At 38.9% G+C, this 26,268-nt stretch overlaps 1 protein-coding gene and 1 long non-coding RNA gene across 3 annotated transcripts in view; both read left to right on the forward strand.

Annotated features, from left to right (window-relative positions):
* The window catches only part of LOC136383500 (uncharacterized), a 97,131-nt gene that overhangs the window by 53,212 nt on the left and 17,651 nt on the right, over positions 1 to 26,268 (forward strand). The gene's annotated exons all lie outside the window — the stretch shown is intronic.
* FGFR1OP2 (FGFR1 oncogene partner 2) overlaps positions 1 to 26,268 on the forward strand; it is a 44,433-nt gene that overhangs the window by 9,285 nt on the left and 8,880 nt on the right. For both annotated transcript variants that reach the window (XM_066353350.1, XM_066353352.1), the window contains exons 2-3: positions 19,725 to 19,861; positions 24,799 to 24,916. In XM_066353350.1, coding sequence (XP_066209447.1) covers positions 19,727 to 19,861; positions 24,799 to 24,916 — 253 coding nt within the window. In that variant the 5' untranslated portion in view covers positions 19,725 to 19,726. The remainder of the gene's footprint in view (positions 1 to 19,724; positions 19,862 to 24,798; positions 24,917 to 26,268) is intronic.

Here is a 26,268-nt window from a genome sequence, read left to right on the forward strand (position 1 = left end):
GCTGCATGTGTCTTTACGTATCAATGTTTCTGAGTTTTTGGGGTATATACCAAGTAGAGGGATTGCTGGGTCATAAGGTAGTTCTATTTTCAGTTTTTTGAGGAACCACCATACTTTCTTCCATAATGGTTGTACTACTTTACATTCCCACCAACAGTGGATGAGGGTTCCCTTTTATCCACAGCCTCTCCAACACTTGCTATTACCTGTCTTGCTAAAAATAGCTAATCGAAAAGGTGTGAGGTGGTATCTCATTGCAGTTTTGATTTGCATTTCTCTAATTAAAGAAGATGAGCATCTTTTCATATATCTGTTGGCCATTTGTATTTCTTCCTGGGAGAAGTGTCTGTTCATATCCTCTTCCCATTTTTTCATTGGATTGTTTGTTTGTTTGTTGTTGAGTTTTATGAGTTCTTTGTATATTTTGGATATTGGGCCCTTATCTGAGCTGTTGTTTGAAAATATCATTTCCCATTTAGTTGACTTTCTGTTTATTTTGATATCAGTTTCTCTTGCTGAGCAAAAACTTCTTAGTCTGATGTAGTCCTATTCATTAATTTTTGCCTTCACTTCTCTTGCCATTGGAGGCAAGTTCATAAAATGCTCTTTAAAACCCAGATCCATGAGTTGAGTACCTATGTCTTCTTCTATGTACTTAATTGTTTCAGGTCTTATGTTTAGATCTTTGATCCATTTTGAGTTAATTTTAGTACAGGGGGACAAACTGTAGTAGAGTTTCATTCTTTTGCATGTGGCTTTCCAGTTTTCCCAGCACCATTTATTGAAGAGGCTTTCTTTTCTCCATTGTGTGTTGTTGGCCCCTTTATCAAAAATTATTTGACTATATATATGTGGTTTTATTTCTGGACTTTCTATTCTGTTCCATTGGTCTGAGTGTCTATTTTTCTGCCAATACCATGCTGTTTTGATTGTCGTGGCCCTATAATAGAGTTTGAAGTCAGGTATTGTAATGCCTCCAGCTTCATTCTTTTTCTTTAGGATTGCTTTGGCTATTCGGGGTTTTTTATAGTTCCATATAAATCTGGTGATTTTTTCTCTATTTCTTTAAAAAATGTCATTGGAATTTTGATGGGAAATGCATTAAATTTGTATATTGCTTTGGGTAATATAGCCATCTTGATTATATTTATTCTTCCTAGCCAAGAACAAGGTATATTCTTCCATCTCATTATATCTTTTTCGATTTCCCTTAACAATGGTTTATAGTTTTCATTATATAAGTCCTTTACATTCTTTGTTATGTTTATTCCTAAGTATTTTATTTTTTTTGTTGCAATTGTGAAGGGGATTATTCTTTTGAGTTCGTTCTCAATTGTTTCATTGTTGGCATATAGAAAGGCTATTGACTTCTGTATGTTAATTTTGTATCCTGCGACCTTACTGTATTGGCTTATTGTTTCTAGTAGTCTTTTTGTGAATTCTTTGGGTTTTCGATGTATACGATCATATCATCTGCAAAAAGTGATACCTTTACTTCTTCTTTTCCGATATGGATGCCTTTTATTTCTTTGTCTTGTCTGATTGCTCTGGCTAGAACCTCTAGTACCACATTAAATAAGAGTGGAGAGAGTGGACAACCCTGTCTTGTTCCTGATTTAAGGGGAAAGACTTCAGTTTAGTGCCATTTAATATGATGTTAGCTGATGGTTATCATATATGGCCTTTATCATGTTGAGATATTTTCCTTCTATACCCATTTTGTTGAGAGTCTTAAACATAAAATTGTGTTGTATTTTATTGAAAGCCTTTTCTGTGTCTATTGATAAGATCATGTGGTGTTTGTTCTTTGTTTTGTTGATATGGTGTATTACGTTAACTGTTTCACGTGTGTTGAACCATCCTTGAGATTCTGGGATGAATCCCACTTGATCATGATGTATTATTTTTTTAATATGTTGTTGTATTTGATTTGCTAGTATTTTTTTTAGTATTTTAGCATCCATATTCATTAGAGATATTGGTCTGTAGTTTTCTTTTTTTGTGCCATCCTTGCCTGGTTTTGGTATGAGGGTTATGTTGGCCTCATAAAATGTGTTTGGAAGTATTGCTTCTTCTTCAATTTTTTGGAAGACTTTGAGGAGAATAGGAACCAAGTCTTCTTTGAATGTTTGATAAAATTCGCTGGTATAGCCGTCAGGGCCTGGACTTTTATTTTGGGGGAGGTTTTTAATGGTTTTTTCTATTTCTTCTCTACTAATAGGTCTGTTTAGGCTTTCTGCTTCTTCTTGACAGTCTAGGAAGGTTGTATTGTTCTAGGAATTTATCCATTTCTTCTAGGTTGTTGAATTTAGTGGCATAAAGTTTTTCATAGTATTCTACAATAATTCTTTGTATATCTACACTGTCCGTGGTGATTTCTCCTCTTTCATTTTGGATTTTGTTTATATGAGTTCTTTCTCTTTTTTCCTTGGTAAGTCTTGCCAAGGGTTTGTCAATTTTGTTGATCTTTTCAAAGAACCAGCTCCTTGTTCTATTAATTTTTTCTATAGTTTTTCTGTTCTCTAATTCATTTATTTCTGCTCTGATTTTTATTATCTCCTTTCTTCGGCTGGTTTTGGGTTGTCTTTGTTCTTCTTTTTCTAGTTCCTTAAGGTGTGAAGTTAAGTGGTTCACTTGGGCTCTCTCTTGTTTGTTCATATAGGCCTGGAGTGATATGAACTTCCCTCTTATCACTGCTTTTGCTGCATCCCATAGATTCTGATATGTCGTATTGTCATTTTCATTAGTCTGTATATATCTTTTGATCTCTGCACTTATTTCTTCTTTGACCCATTCATTTTTTAAAAGTATGTTGTTCAGTTTCCACATTTTTGTGGGATTTTTTTCCTCTTTTTTGCAGTTGAATTCTAGTTTCAAGGCTTTATGATCAGAAAATATGATTGGTACAACTTCGATTTTTCTGAATTTGCTGATGTTGTTTTTGTGGCCCAACATATGGTCAATTCTTGAGAATGATCCATGTACACTGGAGAAAAATGTATACTCAGTCACTTTGGGATGAAATGTCCTGTAGATGTCTATCATATCCAGGTGCTCTAGTGTTTTGTTTAAGGCCACTATGTCTTTGTTGATTCTCTGTTTGGATGACCGATCTAGAGCCGTCAGCGGTGTATTGAGGTCTCCAAGTATGATTGTATTTTTGTCAGTTTTTGTTTTAAGGTCAATAAGTAGCTGTCTTATATATTTTGGTGCTCCTTGGTTTGGTGCATAAAGATTAAGAATTGTTATGTCTTCTTGATTCAGTGTCCCCTTAGCCATTTTGAAATGGCCATTTTTTTCTCTGAGTACTTTTGCTGTCTTGTAGTCAGCATTATCCGATATGAGTATTGCTACACCTGCTTTTTTTTGGATGTTATTTGCTTGGAGTATTGTTTTCCAGCCTTTCACTTTGAATTTGTTTTTATCCTTGTTACTTAGTTGAGTTTCCTGTAGGCAGCATACAGTTGGATTTTCTTTTTTAATCCATTCTGCTACTCTGTGCCTTTTTATTGGTGAGTTTAATCCGTTTACATTTAGTGTAATTATTGATACTTGTGAGTTCCCTATTGCCATTTTATATCTTGCTTTCTGTTAGTTTTGTGTCTTGTTTGATCCTTCTCTTTCGTTTTTCTATCTTTTGTTTTTATTTGGTTGTATTCCATACATCTTTCCTCTGTTGCTATCTTTTTTTATCTCATGTGCTTATGTGGTGGTTTTTTTAATGGTGGTTACCTTTAAGTAATGAAAAGGGTTCCTACCCTGTTCATTGTAGCGAACTATTTTGTGAGTTCTTTTGCACTCCATCGTCCTTTGCTACTGTTAATCTCCATCTTCTCCCCCCCCTTTCTTTTTGTTGTTGTCACAGTTTAAATTTGGTTTTATTGTGTTCTTCTTGGAGCTTTTACTTGTGGCTCTGTTTTTTTTTTGTTCTTTGTATCTGATTGGAGAACCCCCTTTAGTAATTCCTGGAGTGGGGGTTTCCTGATGCTAAATTCCCTCATCTTTTCTGTATCTGTGAATGTTTTTATTTCTCCTTCATATTTGAAGGATAGCTTTGATGGGTATAGTATTCGTGGCTGAAAGTTCCTCTCTTTCAGGACTTTAAATATTGGGGTCCACTCTCTTCTAGCTTGTAGAGTTTCTGCTGAGAAATCTAATGATAATCTAATGGGCCTTCCTTTATATGTTGTATTCTTCTTTTCCCTGGCTGCCTTGAGAATTTTTTCTTTGCTGTTGGTTTGTGTCAATTTCATTATGATATGCCTTGGAGTAGGTTTGTTGGGGTTAAGAAAACTCGGAGTTCTGTTTGTTTCTTGAACTTGAGGCTTTAGTTCTTTCCACAGGCTTGGGAAGTTCTCATCTATTATTTGTTTGAGTATGTTCTCCATTCCATTTTCTCTCTCTTCTCCCTCTGATATACCTATTATTCTTATGTTATTCTTTTTGATGGAGTCAGATAATTCTTGTAGGGTTATCTCATTTTTTTAAAATTTTGAGTCTCTTTCTTCTTCTCTCTGTTGTGCCTCAAGTTGCTTGTCTTCTATTTCACTAATCCTCTCTTCTATCTGACCTGTTCTATTAGCTAAGCTTGTTACTTCATATTTCAGCTCGTGAATTGAGTTTTTCATCTCTGTTTGATTTGTTTTTATAGTTTCAATTTCCTTGGACATATATTCTTTGTGTTCATTGAGTTGTTTTCTGAGCTCCCTAAATTGCCTTTCTGTGTTTTCTTGTATATCTCAGAGAATTTTTAGGATTTCTATCTTGAATTCTCTGTCATTTAGTTCCAAGGTTTCCAACATATTAAATTTTTTCTCCATAGATTTTTCCTCATCTAGCTGCGTTACCTCTCTTTCTTTTGTATCCATGATATTCGATTTTCTCTTCCTTAATGGCATCTGAGGGTGGTTTTGTTGATAGTATTAATGAGATTTAATAAAGAATAAAAAGTTAAAAAAATAAAAAATCGAAGAGTCGTTTTTTTTAAATAAAAATTAATAATGAAATAAAGAAAAATAAAATAAAATAAAAATTTTTAAAAAAAGGAAATTATTCCCCCCCTCCTTTTTTTCCTCTCCTCTCCTCTCCTCTCCCCTCTTTCTTGAGAAAATCTTGTGGTGAACTGTGAATTATAACAAACAATGCCTGTAATGGAGGGCCTGAATTGGGGAAAAGTAATAAAGGGTCAAAAAAAAAAAAAAAAAGAAAGAAAGAATAAAGAAGGGGGTATGGACCCACAAAAAGCAAATATGGAAAAAATTTGGGTGAAGAATAAAATGATTTGCTTTTAGGTGTTGGTTGACTAAGAGTTATGATGAGAGGAATAAGAGGGAAACAGAAAAATGGGGGGACAAATTAAAAAATTACTATTGTATTTAGTCGAACAAGAACTAGATAAAATGGAGAGCCAGGGATGGGATCACTGCTTGTGAGTTAAAAAGGTGAAATAAAAACCCCCCAAAATGCCACAAACATAAGTTTGAGTCCCAGATAAGATAATTTGTTTGTTATTGAGGTTTGAATGAGAGGAGATGTAAAGGAGAAAGGAAGAAATTAATTTAGAGGGAGAAAAGAAAGAGAGAGAGAAAAAAAAGGGGGGGAACCACTAAAAGAAGAAAAAGGAAAAAAGAGGAGAGAGAGAGTTAAGGGTTTTGGAGTACAACCCTCATAGAGAGAAAGGAAGAGGAAAGAAAAGATAATGGGAGATGTAACACTTATGGGTAGTGTAGTTCAAGGAGAGGAGAGAGTAAGACTGGCAGAGAGTTAAACGGCCAAATTGGAGGAGGAAAAAAAATATCAAGAATGAAGATAAGAGAAACAAACGAACAAATATAATAAAATGGGATAGGTTATAAAGTCTGCAGATTATTCTTGATTTTGAGAGGTTATCTTCTTGCTTTTTCTTTTCGGAGTCTCCCTCTTCCTGGTCGGTGACTCTGTACCCTGGGTTCTGCCCCTTTGGCACGCTCAGGTAGAGGTTTGCAGTTGATAAGTCTCTATGGCGATGTCATGTATTGTGCTTTAGTCTCGTTGGCAGTCGAGGCTCATTAGCATTTATAGGCTGCGACAGTGAGAGAGTCCGTGATCCTAGAGCCTTTCTCCTAGTCTTTCCTTCCTCAATTAGTTGCCTGATAATCCAGCTATGGGGTTGCTGCTGCCTCTGCCTGGATAGTAAGAGGCTCAAAGAGCTGGCAACTCCCCACTCTATTTCCACTCAGCACAGGGTTCTGGGTAAGGCTCAGTCAGTTAGAGCTGCTAGCATAATCAGGCGGGGTTTCCGCCCACTCAAAGACCTCTGGCTCTGCCACTCTGTCCGGTAACACAGGCGGGCACCCACTTCTGGGGCGCTTGGAGGAAACTCTTGCTCACTATCTGCGCGCGCAGACCAGGATATCCGGCCGGCAGTCTCACGCTCTGAGTGAAACCCCCAACCGCATGGAAAAGTTCCAGTGTTGGAATTGGCTCTCGCTCCGTCCCCGTGCGTGGTTTTTGCAAGGCGCTGGGACAGCCCGAGATTCCACTTTGGCCCACACAAAGGCCCCTGACTCTGCCCCTCTGTGCGATAACACAGGCACGCACTGCCAAGGCACTCGGAGAAATCTCTTGCTATCTGTGTGCGCAGACCAGGATATCAGGCTGGCCGCGTTTCCCGGCCGCTGAGTGAAACCCCCACCAGCACGGAAAAGTTCCACCGTTGGAATTAGTTCTCGATCTCTCCCGTGTGCGGCTTTCCCAGGGTGCTGGGGCTGCCCAGAGATTCTGCTTTCGGCCCACAGAAAGGCCTCTGACTCTGCCTCTCTGTGGGGTAACACGGGCACCCACTCCCGGGGCTTTGGAAGAAATCTCTCGCCCACTATCTGCGCACGCCGACCAGGAGATCGGGTAAAATGGCTGCCCCGCTTGTCTTTCTTTGTCTGGGTTTGGCGCGAGTGTTAGCTTGTATTGCCCGGGTTGCCACAGGAACAGTTTTTCCTTGGCTTGGATCTCCGTGCCACAGCCTGGTTCGGCCGTTTGTGCTGCGGCCTGGATCTATTCACCCCCTTTGCCTGCCTCAGTTTCTATATTCACAGTTCCCAGAGAAAACCGCCCTGTTTAGGTTAGTGAGGAAGGCGGAGCATTTCTTACTCCCTATTTCCTTCGGAGTTTGGTTATATATTTAGCCAATTTTTTGCTCGACCATACCTTCGGGTGTATTGCGAAACATCTGGAGGCTCCAAGGATAGGTTTTTCTGTTTCTGGTTGAAGATCTTGTTGAGTTTTGGGGAGATTTATCGGTATCACTTCCTATCCCGCCATTACTCTGACCTTTGCTGAGAGTTTTGATCATAAGTCGGTGCTGGATTTTATCAAATCTTTTTCTGCATCTATTGATATAATCATGTGATTTTTCTCCTTCCTTTTGTTTTTGTGATGAATCACATTGTGAATATTGTACCATCCTTGCCTCCCCAGAATAAATCCCACTTGATCATGGTGTATGATTTTCTTCATGTATTGCTGGATCCAGTTTGCTAATATATTGTTGAGAACTTTAGTATCTAAGTTCACGAAGGATATTAGCCTATAGTTTTCTTTCTTTGTATTGTATTTGCCTGGTTTTGGAGTCAGAATTATGCTTCCCTCATAAAAAGAGCTTGGAAGTCTTCCCTCCTCTTGAATTTTTTAAAATAGCTTGAGAAGGATAAGAGTTAGTTCTTCTTTGAATGAATATGTGATAGAATTCGCCTGTGAAGCCATCTGGCCCAGGGCTTTTGTTTGTTGGTAGTTTTTTGATAACTGTTTCGATCTCATTTGTTGTAATTGGTCTGTTTAGGTTTTCTGATTTTTCCAGATGGATTTTTGAAAGATGATATGTTTCAAGGAATTTGTTCATTTCACCTGGGTTGTCTAATTTTTTGGTGTACAGTTCTTCATAGTATTTTCTTAAAATTCTTTGTATTTCTGTGGTGTCAGTTGTTACTTCTCTACTCTCATTTCTAATTTTATTTATTTGAGTCCTCTTTTTTTTTTTTTTTGGTGAGTCTAGTTAAAGGTTCATTAATTTTGTTTACCTTTTCAAAAAATCAGCTCTTGGTTTCATTAATCTTCTGTATTTTTTTTTTCTTAGCCTCTATATCATTTATTTCCACTCTGATCCTTATTATTTCCTTCCTTCTACCTCCTCTGGGCTTTATTTGTTGGTCTTCTTCTAGTTCTTTTAGATGCAGGGTTAAGTTGTTTATTTGAGTTTTTCTTGCTTCTTATGATATTCCTGTAATGCTATAAACTTCCCTCTCAGGACTGCTTTTGCTGCGTCCCTTAAATTTTGAGTTGGTTGTATGTTCATTTTCATTTGTTTCATGGAAATTTTTTACTTCTTCCTTGATTTTGTTAATCTATTTGTTACTTAATAACATGCTATTTAGCCTCCAAGTGTTTGAATGTTTTCCGGTTTTTCTATTGTAGTTGATTTCTAGTTTCATACCATTGTGATCCAAGAAGATGCTTGATATGATTCCAGTCTTCTTAAATTTATTGAGACTCATTTTGTGTCCTACCGTGTGGTCTATCTATTCTAGAGAATGTACCATGAGCACTTGAAAAGAATGTATATTCTGCTGCTTTGGGGTGAAAGGTTCTGAAGTATTTATTAAATCCAGTTGATCTAGTGTGTCCTTTAAGTCTGCTATTTCCTTGTTAATTTTCTTTTTTATATTTCTTTTTTTAAATATTTTTAATTTTTATTTTTTGTATTTTTTTGAAGCTGGAAACGGGGAGGCAGTCAGACTCCCACATGCGCCTGACCAGGATCCGCCCGGCTTGCTCTGCCCATCTGGGGCGTCGCTCTTTCGTGACCAGAGCCAGTCTAGCGCCTGAGGCAGAGGCCATGGAGCCATCCCCAGCGCTCAGGCCATCTTTGCTCCAATGGAGCCTCGGCTGCAGGAGGGGAAGAGAGAGACAGAGAGGAAGGAGAGGAGGAGGGGTGGAGAAGCAGATGGACCCTTCTCCTGTGTGCCCTGGCCGGGAATCAAACCCGGGACTTTCGCTTGCCAGGCCGAGCCAACCAGCCAGGGCTATTTTTTATTTTTTACAGAGACAGAGAGTGAGTCAGAGAGAGAGATAGACAGGGACAGACAGACAGGAACGGAGAGAGATGAGAAGCATCAATCATTACTTTTTAATTGCGCGTTGCAACATTTTAGTTGTTCATTGATTGCTTTCTCATATGTGCCTTGACCGCACGCCTTCAGCAGACCGAGTAATGCCTTGCTGGAGCCAGCATATCCACTGTGCCACCGCCTGTTCAGGAGTTAATTTTCTTTTTGAGGATCAATCAAGTGATGTTAGTGGGGTATTGAAATCCCCTACAATTATAGTATTGCTGTTGATTTCACCCTTTATGTCCATCAAAGTCTTCTTTATATATTTAGGTGCTCCTATATTAGGTGCATAGATATTTATAATGGTTATATCTTCCTGTTGGATTACTCCTTTTAATCATTATGTAGTGACCTTCTTTATTCCTTATCTTTGTTTTAAAGTCTATTTTGTCAGATATAAGTATTGCTACTCCAGCTTTTTCTTCATTTTCATTTGCATGAAATTTTTTTTTTCATTACTTTCAGTCTACGTGTATCATTTGTTTTGAGGTGGGTCTCTTGTAGACAGCATATGTATGGCTCCTGTTTTCTTATCCATGCATGTACCCTGTGTCTTTTCATTGGAGCATTTAATCCATTTGCATTTAAGGTTATTATTGATATGTAGTCGTTTATTGCCATTTTATTCTTTAAATCTACATTCTTCTTTTTCTCAATTTTCCCCCCTTTGTTCTGTTTACAACAGGCCCCTTAACATTTCTGGCAGCATTGGTTTGGTTGTAATGAATTCTTTGAGTTTTTTTGTCTAGGAAGCTTTTTATTTCTACTTCAATTTTAAACAATAGCTTTGCTGGATAAAGAAGTCTTGGTTGTAAGTTCTTGTTCTGCATTACTTTGAATATTTCTTGCCATTCCTTTTTGGCCTCTTAATGTTTCTGTTGAGAAGTAGGATGTCATCCTTATTGGGGCTCCTTTGCAGGTGATTGACTGCTTTTCTCTTGCTTTGGTATTTTTATTTTTGTTATTTATATCTCTTAGCTATGGTATTTTAATTATGATGTATCTTGGTGTAGGTCTTTTGGGGTTCCTCTTTAATGGGATTCTCAGCTTCTTGAACTTGTGTGACTTTTCCCTGCATCAATTTAGGGAAGTTTTCAGCTATGATTTCTTCAGGTTCTCTATCGTGTTTTTTCTCTTCTCCTTTAGGAACCCCTATTATGCAGATGTTGTTTCTGTTCATGTTGTCACAGAGCTCTCTTAGAGTTTCCTCAGACTTTCTGATCCTCTTTTCTTTTTGCTGTTCTGCTTCCGTGCTTTTGCTTATCTTGTCCTCTGAATTGCTGATTCAATCCTCTGCTTCATCTAGCACACTTTTAATTCCTTTTAGTGTAGTCTTCATTTCTGCTATTGTGTTTGTCATTTCTGTCTGACTCTTTTTTATGATTTCAATGTCCTTTTTTTTGTGTGTGTGGAATAACAAAAGGCTTTATTGAGTACAGAGCATGCATCCCGCCCAGTGAGGTTCTCTGGCCCAGAGGAAAAATGGAGGCCAAGGAAGTCGCTCAATGTCCTTTTTGATGCCAGCTGTCTCTTTGTTTAGGTGTTCATTATGTCCATCTATTGTTGCTCTAAGCTCCTTGATCATCCTAACAATTATTATTCTAAACTCTGTATCCAGTATCTTGTTTATATTCTTTTCATTTAATTCTTTTCTGGGGATTTCTCTTGTTGATTCATTTGAGTTGCATTTCTCTGTCTTCCCATTTTGTCTCTGTATAGACTGCTCCTTTTTATGTATTGTTTGTGTAGCTAGCTAAGTATAGGGTCGGTGTTGTCTTTTTTCAGCTTTCATTTGTGTTGTTTCTAAATCTTCTTGGGATGGCTTCAGCTGTTTGCAATCTGCTGTGGGCTTCTTGTCTGCCAGTACTGCTTTTTTTGCTGTTTGTGACAGAGTTTCATATGCCTTAGTTGGGTCAAGTGTGAGGAGCCTTTTCTTAAGATACCACTCTAACTATGGTTGTTAGGTCCTGAGCTGATGCTCTTTGTATCTGGCCACTGAATGTACCAGCCCTGGGCCTCCCTGGCCAGAACCTGGTGCAGATCATTGGGGTTGCTGCTTTTGACGGGCCCTTAGCAATCTTCTTGGAGCTACAGGTGATCCAGAATTTGTGTCTGCCTCTCCTGGGCCCTGATGCCATTGTAACTATCAGCTGCACTCCTACTCTGGCTTTTATCCACTCTTGGCCAATTGTGAGGCCTCTCCATTTCTGAAGTGAGGTCTTTCCACCGACCCCCCTCTTCCTCCGCCTCCTCAGGCACTCGGGTACCAGCGCGGGCTTGTGGGCTGCAGCTTGTTCTGCTCCATGGGCGTTGGGGATTCCTCGCTTCACAGGGTTCTGCCCTTCATGGGTTCTTGGGAGGCCTCCTTGGGCTCCACCCCATCCACTTGCAGGCCAAGTGCCGCTGCTGCCTCTGCTGCTGGGCCCTGCTGCCCTTCAGAGAGTACTCAGCAGGTTGGGGCAGCCATGTAGCCCAGATCCTCAGCACTCAAAACCTGTGTCCCTGATGCGCCCCCGCTTCTAAGTGTCTCTCTGCACTGACTGGAGCAGGAGAGCCTCTGGTGGGTGGGGTAATTGCTTCTCTTTGCTGGCTTTGTTCTCCCAGGAAGAATGTTCACTTTAGGTTTGGTGAGTCACCCAGTACAGGGTTCAGGGTGGCTGTCCCCCACAGTCTCTTCCTGTGCCCCCAGACAACACTCTCCTCTTGCAACTCCAGTCTTCTTGATGATCCCCGCTCCTGTAGCCTCCCGTACCCCACTCCCCGGGTAAGTGGCTGTGAACAAGATTTTCTGCGGGGTCCCTTTAAGACAGAGCCTGGGTCTGAGAGTTCTGTCTCCCTCTCACAAACAGCAACCTGGCTCTTCTTTCAGCTAACTACCGTCCATACACTCCTCTAGTCTCTTGGACGCCAGGCTAGGGTTCCGGTCCTGTGGCTGAGGATCCACAACTCTCTGGGCAACCCACCCTGCCATGAGAGACCATTCAGGCTGCCTCTCACTCCTGGGCACGGGGCAGCCCTTTCTGCGTCTGCCTTTCCTACCAGCTCAGTGTGGTTTCTTCAGTGATGCTTGCTTATAGATTCCTCTTAGTTTAGTGTAAAGTTGGTTTTTCAAGATGATTGTTACTAAGTTAAGTTGTAATCCACTTTGGTTCTGGGAAGTGGGAGTTGTAACATTTACCTACTCCATCGCCATTTTCCCTCCAGGAGTGATTTTTTTTATATATAAATTAAGAAAACACAAAATAGTCCTTTCTTGGATTACAGTTCTATTCATTTTAACATGTATACAGGATCACGTAACTGCCAGTGCAATGGGGATGCAGAACTACTCATAGTCCCAATACAGTCCTTATGTGCCACACCCTCTTCCCACCACTAATTCCTCACAGCCATTGATCTTATCTGACACTAGTTTTGTTCTTTGGCAGAAATGGTGTAACCTTTTGAGACATATTTTTTTTCATTCAGCATAATGCCTTTGATATTTGTCTAAATTAGTACTTCATTCTGTATCAGTACTTCATTCTGTATTGCTGAGTAGTATTCTATTGTATTGACTGTAAATGGTCTGTACTACAGTTTGTCCACTCATTTCTCTCAACTAACTACCAAGAAGTGGTATTGCTTGGTTATAGGGCAGCTATATGTTTAACTTTGTAAGAAGTAGCCCTGGTTGGTTGGCTCAGTGGTAGAGCATCATCAGCCTGGCGTGTGAATGTCCCAGGTTTGATTCTTGGTCAGGGCACACAGGAGAAGTGCCAATATGCTTCTCCACCCCTCTCTCTCTCATTCTTTCTCTCTCTCTCTCTTTTATATCTCTCTCTCTTCCTCTCCTGCAGCCATGGCTTAATTGGAGTGAGCTTACCTTGAGTGCTGAGGATGACTCCATGGCCTCCACCTCAGGCACTAAGAAAAGCTTGGTTGCTGAGCAACAGAGCAACTCCCCAGATGGGCAGAATGTTGTTCCCCTAGTGGGCTTGCTGGGTAGATCCCAGTCGAGGCACATGTGGGAGTCTATCATCTCTGCCTCCCCTCCTCTCACTGAATTAAAAAACTTTGTAAGAAACTGCCAAACCTTTTTCCAAAATACCTATATTATTTTGCATTCTCACCAGTATTGTATGAGAGTTCCAATTGCTCTACACCCTTTTCAGCACTTGGTATGTCAGTACTTTTTATTTTAGCCAATTTAATAGGGCTGTAGTGGATTTCATCATGGTTTTAATTGTATTTCTACAATTACTGGCTGTTGCTGATGAACATGTTTTCATATACCTATTTGCCACCCATATATATTTTTTCTCTAAAATTCATCTAAAGATGAATATACCTACCACACTATTCTTTTTTAATACCTTTATTGAGATATAATTCACATATTATATACCTTTATTGATATATAACATATACCACTTAAATGGGTAAATATTTATTTAAAGCATACCATTTGGTGGTGGTGTTTTGTTTGTTAGTTTTGTTTTGTTTTTGTATATTTACAGAATTGTACAACCCATCACCACAACTTGAGAATATTTTTATCATTCCAGAAAGAAATCCTACTCTGTTAATAGCCATTCCTCATTCTCCTTACCTCTCCCCAGTCTCCCCCTCTCCCCCAATGTCAGAAAACCACTAATCTTTCTGTTTCTATGGCTTTAGCTCTTCTAGACAGCATGTAAATGAATCATAAAATATGTGGGGTTAGCAACTGGGTTCTTTCACTGAGCATAATTTTTCAGTTTTTATCCATTTTGTAGTATGTGCCAGTATATCATTCCTCTTCTTTTGCAAAAAATTTTCCACTTTATGAATATGCCACATTTTATTTACTGATTTATGAGTTGATGGATATTTGGGTTAGTTCTAGTTTTTGGCTATTGTGAATACTGTGGCTGTGAACATTTATGTACTGTTTTTGGCATGACACATTTTCATTTTTGATGTATACCTACGAGTAAAATTGCTATATCACGTTGAACCTTTTGAAGAACTACCAAACCGTTTTCCAAAGTGCCTGCACTTTCCATCCAGCAATTTATGAAAGTTCCAAATTCTGTATTCTGGCCAACACTTGTTAGCTGTCTTTTTTACATTAGCCATTCTAGTAGAATGGAAGCATCTCAAATGTGGTTTTGATTTGTATTTCCCTGGTAGCTAATCATGTTGGAATTCTTTTCGTGTGCTCATTAGCACTGGGCTCTCTTTAGATTAGTGTTTATGTAATGTATATTTTTCCATCCTTTTACTTTTAACCTACTTATGTCATGTTTGAAGTGAGTTTTGTATATACAACATATAGTTTGGTTCTGTTTTTTAAAGTTTATTCTGATAGTCTTTTAGTTGGTGTGTTTAGAACATTTATACTTAGTGTAATTATTAATATATTTGGGTTTAAGTCCACCATGTTATCATTTGTTTTCTGTTTGTTCCATTACTATTTTGTTCCTTTGTTTCCTTTTTTCACTTTTTTGGAGTTACTATTTTTAATTCATTTTAATTAGTCTTTTATGGGTTTTAACTGCTTTCTCTGCACAGTATTTTTGGGGGTTTTTCCTAGGAATTTATTTATATACATATATATATATATGTATGTATGTAAATTTTTTTTCTTTTTTTTTTTTGTATTTTTCTGAAGCTGGAAACGGGGAGAGACAGACAGACTCCTGCATGCGCCCGACCGGGATCCACCCGGCACGCCCACCAGGGGCGAAGCTCTGCCCACTAGGGGGCGATGCTCTGCCCCTCCGGGGCGTCACTTTTGCCGCGACCAGAGCCACTCTAGCGCCTGGGGCAAAGGCCAAGGAGCCATCCCCAGCGCCCGGGCCATCTTTGCTCCAATGGAGCCTTGGCTGCTGGAGGGGAAGAGAGTGACAGAGAGGAAGGAGGGGGGGGGTGGAGAAGCAAATGGGCGCTTCTCCTATGTGCCCTGGCAGGGAATCAAACCCGGGTGCCCCGCACGCCAGGCCAACGCTCTACCGCTGAGCCAACCGGCCAGGGCCTGAATGTAAATTTTTAACATTCTATTTACAATTGACATTTTATATTTTCAAGTGAAATGTTGAAATTTTATCACTGCGTAGGTCTCCTTTACCTCCTGTGTTTATGTTGTAGTTATATTCACACAAATTGAAAATTTTATCAGACAAAAATTATAATTCATGTTTTCAAACATCTGTCATTTTAAAGCATTCATGAAGAGAAGAGTTTAATATATTTGCCTAGATATTTATGATTTCTGTTAATCTTTTATTTTGAATTCTCTAAGAGTCCTGATATTATTTTGCTTATCTCTGAAGAATTTCTTTTAGAACAGATCTAGAAATGAACTGTTTTTTACTTCATCTGAGAATAATTTTTCATCTGTATATATATGAAGGCTATTTATTTTTGTTAGACGTAGGATTCTGGGTTGACAGCACTTTAAGTATTCTAATTCTACTGGCCTTTTGAGGTTTTTTTTTTCTTGTCTTCAGTTTTCAGAAATTTGATTATGATGTGTCTGAGCTTGTACTGTCTTGGATTTATCCTGTTTGAGGTTTACTGAGGACGGGGAATGATGAAAACAAAGATTTCTGAGAAAGAAGCAAAGCGCTGCATAATTTAAATTCATAAGGAATTGTTCCAGTTAAATAATGTTTTCATATTATTTGATAAATTAGAATGTCTTTGGTAGGACATACAAAGTATAATATTATTTTAACCATTGTGAGTATTATGGCTTTTCAACAGGGATTTTCAACCCATCCATAACACAAGAATACTAGTATATTATTAGTATATTTAGGAATGTTGCATATTAGTAAACCATAGAGAGAAGTTACTGTTAAATCCTGTGTGAGACATTCAAAAAATATCTTTAAAGAATGGTTTTACGTCGGCCTAGCGTGCGGAGGACCCGGGTTCGATTCCCGGCCAGGGCACATAGGAGAAGCGCCCATTTGCTTCTCCACCCCTCCGCCGCGCCTTCCTCTCTGTCTCTCTCTTCCCCTCCCGCAGCCGAGGCTCCATTGGAGCAAAGATGGCCCGGGCGCTGGGGATGGCTCTGTGGCCTCTGCCTCAGGCGCTAGAGTGGCTCTGGTCGCAATATGGCGACGCCCAGGATGGGCAGAGCATCGCCCCCTGGTGGGCAGAGCGTCGCCCCATGGTGGGCGTGCCGGGTGGATCCCGGTCGGGCGCATGTGGGAGTCTGTCTGACTGTCTCTCCCTGTTTCCAGCTTCAGAAAAATGAAAAAAAAAAAAAAAAAAAAGAATGGTTTTAATCTGTTTCAACTTTACAAATTTTTCAGATTAATTTACTTACAAACACTGGGCCACATCTTTGCTATCCAAGACATTTTCCCATCAGTATGCAACATTGTAGCAAAATTTTTTTCCTGCTATTATGAGGTGTTTGCTGGAATTTCCAGTGTCCATTTGAGGTTTTATCTGGTGCTATCAGGTAGCCATTGGGATAGTGGGAGCTCTTATCTAATGGATTTTATAACTTGATCACCCCCTGTTTCTTTTTGGAATTTGTTAGGCCAGATTTTTTTTTTTTTTTGAGTCTGTGGTGGAATTTTTGAACTTCTCCATGGATTTGTTATGATTTTATTGTTGTTTTATATGAGGCCCTTAATGATCTGGTGTAAGCTCTAAAGATGCTTTGACTAATTTAGTGGAGGCTGGTTATTGCTCTCAGGGCAGGAGGCTAAGCCTTAGCTACTGAGTGAAGGCATAGGATTTAATAGGTAGTGTAGTGGGTTTTAGGTGCCATGTTGTTGAATTAATGTTCCCAGAACACAGCATAACCTTTTTATATTGCAAAGGGAAAGATTTAGTATCTAGGAAGGCTTCATGTAGATTCAGGGCTCTGTTCCAATTCATCTATGCTTCTGTATTCTTTTGCTCAGAGGATTCTGGGAACATAGCTTTTTTTTGGCAATTTAAGTTTACACAGTATAGGTCTCATCAGAATTACTTATCTGATCGTATGTAGGAGTCTTAGGCATTTTATTTGGAAACATCTTATTCACTAAATTTGTAGATGTTGTGTTACAGAGCATAAAAAAGTATTATTCAGATAGTGGTTCCAGTAATATCATTTAGGGATTGGGACCTGAGATTTAGAGGTATTTAGTACTTGAATTGTTCTATTAAACCAAGATAAACTTTCTCAAGTCTTTTACAGTTTTCTCTTGATTTTCAAATGCTTTATTATAAGTCAGTTTGTCTCACCACAATCCCCACCCCCTTTTTTAGATAATTCCCCTCAGGAGTTTAGAGGAAGGACAAGGCATTGTTGGATGTTAATATCTCCTTTGTAAGAGGATCTTGGACATATTTTGGATAGTTGTCGTTTTGTGTTTTAGTCAGTATGGGACATTGGGTCCTTTAGTGATCCTTTTGATTATTATATTTTCAAGTACCTTGATCTAAACCTCTCAAATCTTAAAAGACAAATCCTTTATTCTCTTCAATAAATAGTGCCAGGAAAACTGGACAGACACATGCAAGGAAATGAAATAGGACCACTTTCTTATACCACATAACAAAAATATACTCAAAATGGATAAAAGGCTTACATACAAGACATGAAACCATAAAAATCTTAGAAGAAAACATGGGCTGTCAACTCTTTGATACTGCTCTTAGCAATATGTTTGGTTATGTCTTCTTGGGTTGGGCAACAAAAGAAAAAATAAACAAATGGGACTGCATCAAACTAAGGAGTTTTTGCACTCCAAAGGAAACCATCACCAAAGCGAAAGACAACCTACTGAATAGGAGAAGATATTTGCAGCTGGTACATCTGATAAGGGGTTAATAGCCTAAATATATAAGGAACTCATGATTTAACACCAAAAAACAACCCAATTTAAAAATGGGCAGAGGACCTGAATAGATATTTCTCCAAAGAGGACATACAGATGGCTAATAGACATATGAAGAGATGCTTAACATTACTGATCATCAGGGAAATGCAAATTAAAACCACAATGAAATATCACTTCACACCTGTCAGAATGGCTATCATCAATAAATCAACAAATAAGTGCTGACAAGGATGTGGAGAAAAGAGAGACTCCACACACTGTCAGTGTGGGATTGTAAATTAGTGCAGCCACTATGGCAACATGGATATACCTCAAAAAATTAAAAATATAGCTTTCTCTACCTTTGGGTATTTATTTTGGGGAAAATAAAACCAAAACACTAACTCAAAAAGATATATGCATGCTCACTTTGGCAGCACGTGTACTAAAACTGGGAAAGATACAAGCATCTGTATGTTCATTGCAGCATGAATAGCAATAGCTAAAATTTGAAACAACCTAGATGTCTATCAAGAGATTAATGGAGCCCTGGCCAGTGACTCAGTGATTAGAGCGTTGGCCCAGTGTATGGATGTCCCAGGTTCAATTCCCTGTCAGGGCACACCAGAGAAGTGATATCTGCTTCTCTCCCCCTTCTCTCCCTCTTCTCCCATAGCCAGTGGCTCAATTGGTTTGAGTATAGCCCCAGATGCTGAAAATGGCTCAATTGGTTCAAGCGCCAGCTCAGGTGCTGAGGATAGTTTGGTACTCAAGCATCAGGCCCAGACATGGTTGCCAGCTAGATCCTGGTCAGAGCATATGTGGGAGTCTGTCTCACTATCTCCCCTCCTCTCTCACTTAAGAAAAAGAGAGGGAGAAATTAGTGGATAAAGAAGGCTATAGACACATGGTAGAATATTATGCAGCAATAAAAAATGAAATATTGCCATTTGAGAAAACAAGGATGAACTTAGAGGGTCTCATGCTAAGTGAAATAAACCAGTCAGAGGAAGACAGTACCATATGATTTCACTAATATGTGGAATCTAAAATAAATGAATAAGCAAAACACAAACAAGCCATAGATATAGAGGAAAAAGCTGATAATTGCGCAGGGTGAGGGGGGTGGAGATGAAGAAGTTTTTTATATTTCAAGTTTCCCATTGAAAGACAAAACAAAACATGTTTTTGCCACTTACTAAGGAAGGTGAAAGAGGAATATAATGTAACTTTATGTAAGAAGCAGAAGTTCTTCCAGAAGAAGGTTGACATTGTGATGAAGCATAACACATAGAGGCCACTTTGGCTAGCAGTAGTGTGCATTTGTGAACATTGTCTCAGGTCACCTGACCAAGCAGAAGCTAGGAAGGATCTTGTAGTCGAAGACTGACAATCATTGACTATAGAAACAGACTAAAAAAGTGACATGTTTTTCACAAATGACCAGGGGGTGCCTTCATTAGCAGCACAATTTCTGTATGGTATAAAATATATTCATTGGATGTGTACCTTTTTATCTATCATAAATTCAGGGTATTTTACATACATTCTGATGATGTCTGCAAATTGTTTGTTTATGCTCTAATTTTTTCAAAGATTATAAATTCACTTTCAAGATTGTGCCATCCTAACAGAAGCAGAACCACAGGCGTTCTTAAGTGTTATATTTCCCTAGACAATAATAAATGTAGCTTCAGAAGCGTATCTGTGTTAATGTGAAACTAAAATAAGATGATCATGTCAGCTGTGTTTTGAGACTTGATTTTAATGTTAATTATCGATATTCTTTTAGAAATGAGTTGCACAATTGAAAAGGCACTTGCTGATGCTAAAGCTCTTGTTGAGAGACTGAGAGATCACGACGACGCGGCGGAGGCCCTGATTGAGCAGACCACGGCCCTCAACAAGCGGGTAGAAGCCATGAAGCAGGTGTGGTCTTTTTTCTGTTCATTCCAGTTTTTTTTTCTTAAAAAAGCAGTCACTGACATTTATGTATTGCTTGAGTCATTAACTTCTGCTTAATTAGTATTTAGTTAGTTTTTTTAATGCTCTCTCTAAAATGTAAAAGTAGCTTGACTGTATTTGTTTTACTATACAATAGAATATAATTTTGTCGTATTCAGGTGACATATATACTGCTCACAAAAATTAGGGGATATTTCAAAATGAATGGGAAGTGATAAAAAAACATTTGATTTTTTTATTAAACAAGAACATCAGAAAAGCAAACAAGTCAAAAAGAATTGTTCAATTATGCAAATGAGATGCAAAACCAACTTTTATTTCTTTGGTGAAAATGCACTATACAAAAGGCTGAAAGTACTGGAGTATCTGCATGTTCCCTGATCCCCTAGTTTTTGTGAGCAGTATTTATTATATATAAAACCTATAGACTTCATCACTTTTTTTCTGGCAGATAGACATTTGAATTTAGAAAATATTAATTTATTCAGTCTAAATACATTTGACAAAGACAAAATAATTACAAATGCAGACAGATTTTGCTCTGTTTCATATTTTTATAATGTAGAAATGTTTATTTTTTTTTCTATATAAATATTTTTCTTTATAAAAGTACATAGGTGATGTTATTTAACAATAAAAAAATGTTTTTGAAATGCAGGGCAGTATGTAGTTTTACTTTGTGTTGTTATTGCATTTGTACTTGCTACCTCATTTTTCACCTAATGCTGCCACTTAAAGAAGACATGAGCCCTGGCCGGATAGCTTAGTTGGTTAGAGCATCATCCCGAAGCGCAGAGGTTTGCTTATTCGATCCCTGGTCAAGGCACACACAGGAACAGATTGTGTTCCTGTCTCTCTCCCTCTCTCTAAAATCAATAAAATAAACGTTAAAAAAAGAAGAAGAAGATGAGAACATGAAAAGGGCTTCACTTCTTGTTACCCCTAGTTTTGTATGGAAGGACTTTCCAGTGGGTCATGGACTAGCTACCATTTTAAAATCTCAGATATTATGATGGAAACCAGTGGGGAAAGTGTATATTCATAGCCTACTCATTTTGTGAAGGGAAGCAATCCTGAGACTGCTTTTCTCACAGGTTCTAGAAATAATGGAACAAGTTTACTATGTTTTGCAACTCTGTTGTCCAAAACAGATTATATACCTCCCTCACTGTGCAGTTTGTCTCATGCATTCCAGTGAATATATACTGCTATTAAGTTATAAAAAAAAAAGAAGTTTGACAACGAAATTTAGAACCAGAAATGTTATAATGACTATGTTACTAAGTGGTTCATCAAAATGCCTTGAAAATAAAGGAGTGCAATTTTAAAGTTAGATTCCTACTTACAAAAAGATATTTTTTGCATTTATTTTGCATATGTTGAGATACAGTATACCATAAAATTCTTTTGAAGGATACAGTTTATTGGGTTTTAGAATAGTCAGAGGTTGTGAAGCCATAATCACTAATTCCAGAATATTCTTTTGACTCCAAAGCCCCTATCTCCCTTCCCCTAGCCCTTGGCAATCACTAATCTATCTCAATGGATTTGCATAAACAGTGTTTTCATGGTCATCCATATTGTAGAGGATATCAGTACTTCATTCCTTTTTATTACCAAATACTCCCTTGTAAGAATACATCACATTGTGTCTATCGTGTATCAATTGATGGACAGTTGACTATTATAAATAATACTGCTATGAATATTTGCACTAATTTCTGTGTAAGCATGTTTTCAGTTATCTTGGATATTCACCGCTCACAAAAATTAGGGGATATTTGAAAATGAATATGAAGCGATAAAAAAAGCATTTTATTTTTTTTTTATTAAAGAAGAACAGAAAAGCAAACGACAAGTCAAAGAAAGTTGTTCAGTTATGCAGATGAGATGCACACTCAATTACCGTGATTGAGTAACAGGTGACATATTGGTTAGGGTGAACAGGAGCAGGTCGAGACGAGAGTGCCACACACTGACTGTTCAGTAGGGTGTATGGTCACCCAAGACTGCCAAAATACTGACAGCAATGGGGCAGGACAGAACCAGATCGTCCAGCAGTTCTTGTGGGATCCTCTGCCACTCTTGCTCCAGGGCAACCTCCAGCTCAAGAAGTGTGTGGGAGGCATCAGACGGTTTGCCTGACATCTTCCCAGTGCATCCCAAGCATGTTCAATGGGATTCAGGTCTGGAGAACGTGAAGGCCAGTCCATGCGTTTGATTCCTGCCTCCTAAAGCATGTTGTTGATGAGATGCGCCCAGTGGGATCTTGCATTATCATCCATGAAAAGAAAGTTGTTTCCAGCTGCTCCAGTATAAGGTACCACTGCAAGGTGCAGGACCTCATCTCGATATCTGACAGCAGTCAGCAATCCATTTCTGATGACATGGAGGTCAGTACGACCACCAATGCTGATGCCAGCCCACACCATGATTCCACCACCACTGAAGGAGTCCATTTCTCACATGGAACGTGGATTCTCCCATGTTCCTCCTTCACACCAGATCAGGACACGATGATTGTCAGGCTGCAGACTGAACCGTGACTCATCAGGGAAGAGAACAGTTGACCACGCATCAGGGTTCCAATGACGATGCTCATCAGCCCACCTTCTACGGGTTCTATGGTGTTCAGCAGATAATGGAATGCATCCCATTGCTTGTCGGGCATGCAGTCCAACAGATGGAGCCAATTTCTTATGGTCTGGGTGCATATCCGTCATCTACTGGCAGCAAGAAACCGTTCCTGCAGCTCTGTTCCCTTGCTGCGCCTGTTCCTTCTTGCCAGTAAGATCAAGTAGTGGTTGTCTCTTGCTGTTGTGGTAGATGGGCAACCCTGCCCTTGTCTTCTTCGTACTGTGCCAGTCTCTTGAAAGTGATTCCATAGTCTGCTAATTATGCTTTGGGATGTTGTAAGTGCTGTTGCCACTGTTGTCTGTGTTTGATCAGCTTCAAGACATCCTATGACTCTCCAGGCTTTGTGTTTTAGCAAATCGTGTTGCAGGGGCATTGCAAGGGCTGGGAAATAGCAGGATGTGCACTTTCAAGATTAGGGGACATGGAGATATTCCAGTACTTTCAGCCTTTTTTGTTTGTTTGTTTTTTATAGCAGAGACAGATTAATTTCTCATATGTGCCTTGACCTAGGGGGCTACAACAGACCAAGTGACTCCTTGCTCGAGCCAGTGACCTTGGGCTCAGCTGGTAAGCCTTGCTCAAACCAGATGAGCCCAAGCTCAAGCTGGCGACCTCGGGGTCTCAAACCTGGGTCATCCACATCCCAGTCCGACGCTCTTATCCACTGTGCCACCGCCTGGTCAGGCAACTTTCGACCTTTTGTATAGCACATTTTCATCAATGAAATAAAAGTTGGCCTTGCGCCTGACCAGGTGGTGGCACAGTGGATAAAGCGTCGGACTGGGATGCGGAAGGACCCAGGTTCAAGACCCCAAGGTCGCCAGCTTGAGCGCGGGCTCATCTGGTTTGAGCAAAGAGCTCACCAGCTTAGACCTAAGGTCGCTGGCTCCAGCAGGGGGTTACTCAGTCTGCTGAAGGCCCGCAGTCAAGGTACATGTGAGAAAGCAATCAATGAACAACTAAGAAGTCGCAACACGCAATGAGAAACTGATGATTGATTCTTCTCATCTCTCTCTGTTCCTGTGTGTCTGTCCCTGTCTATCTCTGCCTCTGTAAAAAAAAAAAAAAAGTTGGCCTTGCATCTCATTTGCATAATTGAACAACTTTTTGATTTGTCATTTGCTTTTCTGATGTTTTTGTTTAATAAAAAAAAATCAGCCTGACCAGGTGGTGGCGCAGTGGATAGAGCGTCGGACTGGGATGCTTGGACCCAGGTTCGAGACCCCGAGGTCGCCAGCTTGAGTGCAGGCTAATCTGGCTTGACCAAAGAAAAAGCTCACCAGCTTGGACGCAAGGTCGCTGGCTTGAGCAAGGGGTTACTCAGTCTGCTGAAGGCCTGTGGTCAAGGCACATATAAGGAAGCAATCAATGAACAACTAAGGTGTCGCAACAAAAAACTGATGATTGATGCTTCTCATCTCTCTCCGTTCCTGTCTCTCTGTCTCTATCTATCCCTCTCTCTGACTCTCTCTCTTTCCCTGTTAAAAAAAAAATAAAATGCTTCTATTATTTTATCGCTTCCTATTCATTTTGATATATTCCTTAATTTTTGGAGCAGTATATAACTGAGAGTCATATAATAGCTCTGTGTTTAACTTTTTGAGGATCTGCCAGACTGTTTTCCAGAGTGGTTGCATGTTACATTCCCATGAACAATATGTGAGGTTTACAATTACTCTACATTCTCCCCAACACTTGTTATTATTTATCTTTTTGATTAAAGTCATCCTAGGAGTTGGGGCTAGTATCTTGTATTGAGTTGCATTTCCTAATGACAAATGATGTTAAGCTTCTTTTCATGTGCTATTGGCCATATGTATATTTCATATGTAATGCCTCTTCAAATCCTTGCCAGTTTTTTCTCCAACTTTATTAAGCTATAATCGACATAAGACATTGTACAGCATGATGATTTGATAAACATGTCATGATGTGACTACCACAGTAAGGTTAGTTAGCATTTACCTTACCTCACATACCGGTAATTAATTATCTTTTGCATGTGTGTGGTGAGAACATTTAAGATCTACTCTTAGCAAGTTTCAAGTATATAATACAGAATTGTTAACTATGGCCACCATGCTATACATGAGTCCCAGAACTTATTTGTCTTATTTTCCCATTTTTAATTCGGTTATTTATTTTATCATTCAGTTATGAGAGTTCTTTATATATTCTGGTTATTAGATCCTTATCAGATATATGTCTCAGATTTATATTTTCTTCCTATGTGTGTTTTATTTTATTTTTTATATTTTCATTAGTATCAGGAAGAAATTCAAGAACTTAATGAAGTTGCAAGACACCGACCGCGGTCTACATTAGTTATGGGAATCCAGCAAGAAAACAGACAGATCAGAGAATTGCAGCAAGAGAACAAAGGCAAGATACATTATTACTCCATATAGCAAATCAAAAGAGCATTTTATTTGCAATTGTACTATCAACTGGAGATCAATTAATATTGTCAAAAATGGGAAAACAATTGACTAGACTTTTTGATGTTAACTCATCTGTAGTTCAATGTCTAATTCATATTTATTGCTTTCTAACCTGTTCTACATTTGAATGTTTACCTTGCTCAGAGTTCTCTTAGATTCTCACCATAAGTATCCATTTTGTGCCATTGCTGTTACCTGTGAAATAACTTCATTCTCTGCAGTCCCACTGCTTTGTTCTCTGCTTTAGGTGTTCATAGTCTTTTCCTGATCTGTCCTCATTGGTATTCCTGATTCCATTCTCTTTTCCCCTGCACTCCATCTTCAACACGGGCATCAGATAATTTTCAAAAATATATCTGATCAGCATGGATGGACCTAGAAATTATTATGCTTAAGTGAAATAAATCAGAGAAAGACAAGTACCATATGCTTTCTCCTCTATGTGGAATCTAATGAACAAAATTAACTAATTAGTAAAATAGAAACAGACTCGTACATAGACAGCAGGCTGACAGCTGTCGGGTCATGAGGCTGGGTGAGGAAAGTGGATAGAATAGAGCAAAAAAGGCCAAAATATCTTTATAGACACGGACAACAATGTAGAGATTGTGGGGGAGTCGGTGGAGGGCATAGGGTTGATAAATGGTGATGGATAACTTGTGGGGGTGAACACACAATATGGTGTACAGTGATGTGTTGTAGAATTGGGCACCTGACACCTGTGTAACTATGTTAACCAGTGTTACCCCAATAAGGTTAAAAAATTATATATATATATATTTGATATTATTATTTTCCTTAAGAACCTTCATTGACAGCAGGTCCTCAACTAATACGTATAATTTTGTTCAATGTTTTGTTTAATGTTGGTGAGATTCTGTATGAACTTAACTTTTGTTTATATCAATTAGACTTCGGTAAAATTGAATTCGTTAAACATCATTTTGCTAAAGTCACAGAACCTATCAGTGACAGTAAGTGAGGACTTATTGTATACTTATTTCCTTATCCAGTGGCCTTCAAAGTCAATTCCAGACCTTCTTTTTGGCCTCTTCTTCCCACTCCTTTCTTCATGAATGCTTTGGCCATCCTAAACTAGTTCCTGAACATACCATTCTCTTTCTTTCCTCCCTGCAGAGACTGTCCTTTACCTTATTTTTTAACTTTAGGATTGCAAGTTCATCTCAATACTGTACTTCTGTGAAGCTTCCACCAGTATCTCCTCACAGACTTCTCATGTATATTTGAGTAGAGCACCTCTCTGCACTTGCCATATTGTATTATAATTATTTA

The sequence above is a fragment of the Saccopteryx leptura genome, chromosome 1, assembly GCF_036850995.1.
Source record: "Saccopteryx leptura isolate mSacLep1 chromosome 1, mSacLep1_pri_phased_curated, whole genome shotgun sequence".
NCBI lineage: Eukaryota > Metazoa > Chordata > Mammalia > Chiroptera > Emballonuridae > Saccopteryx > Saccopteryx leptura.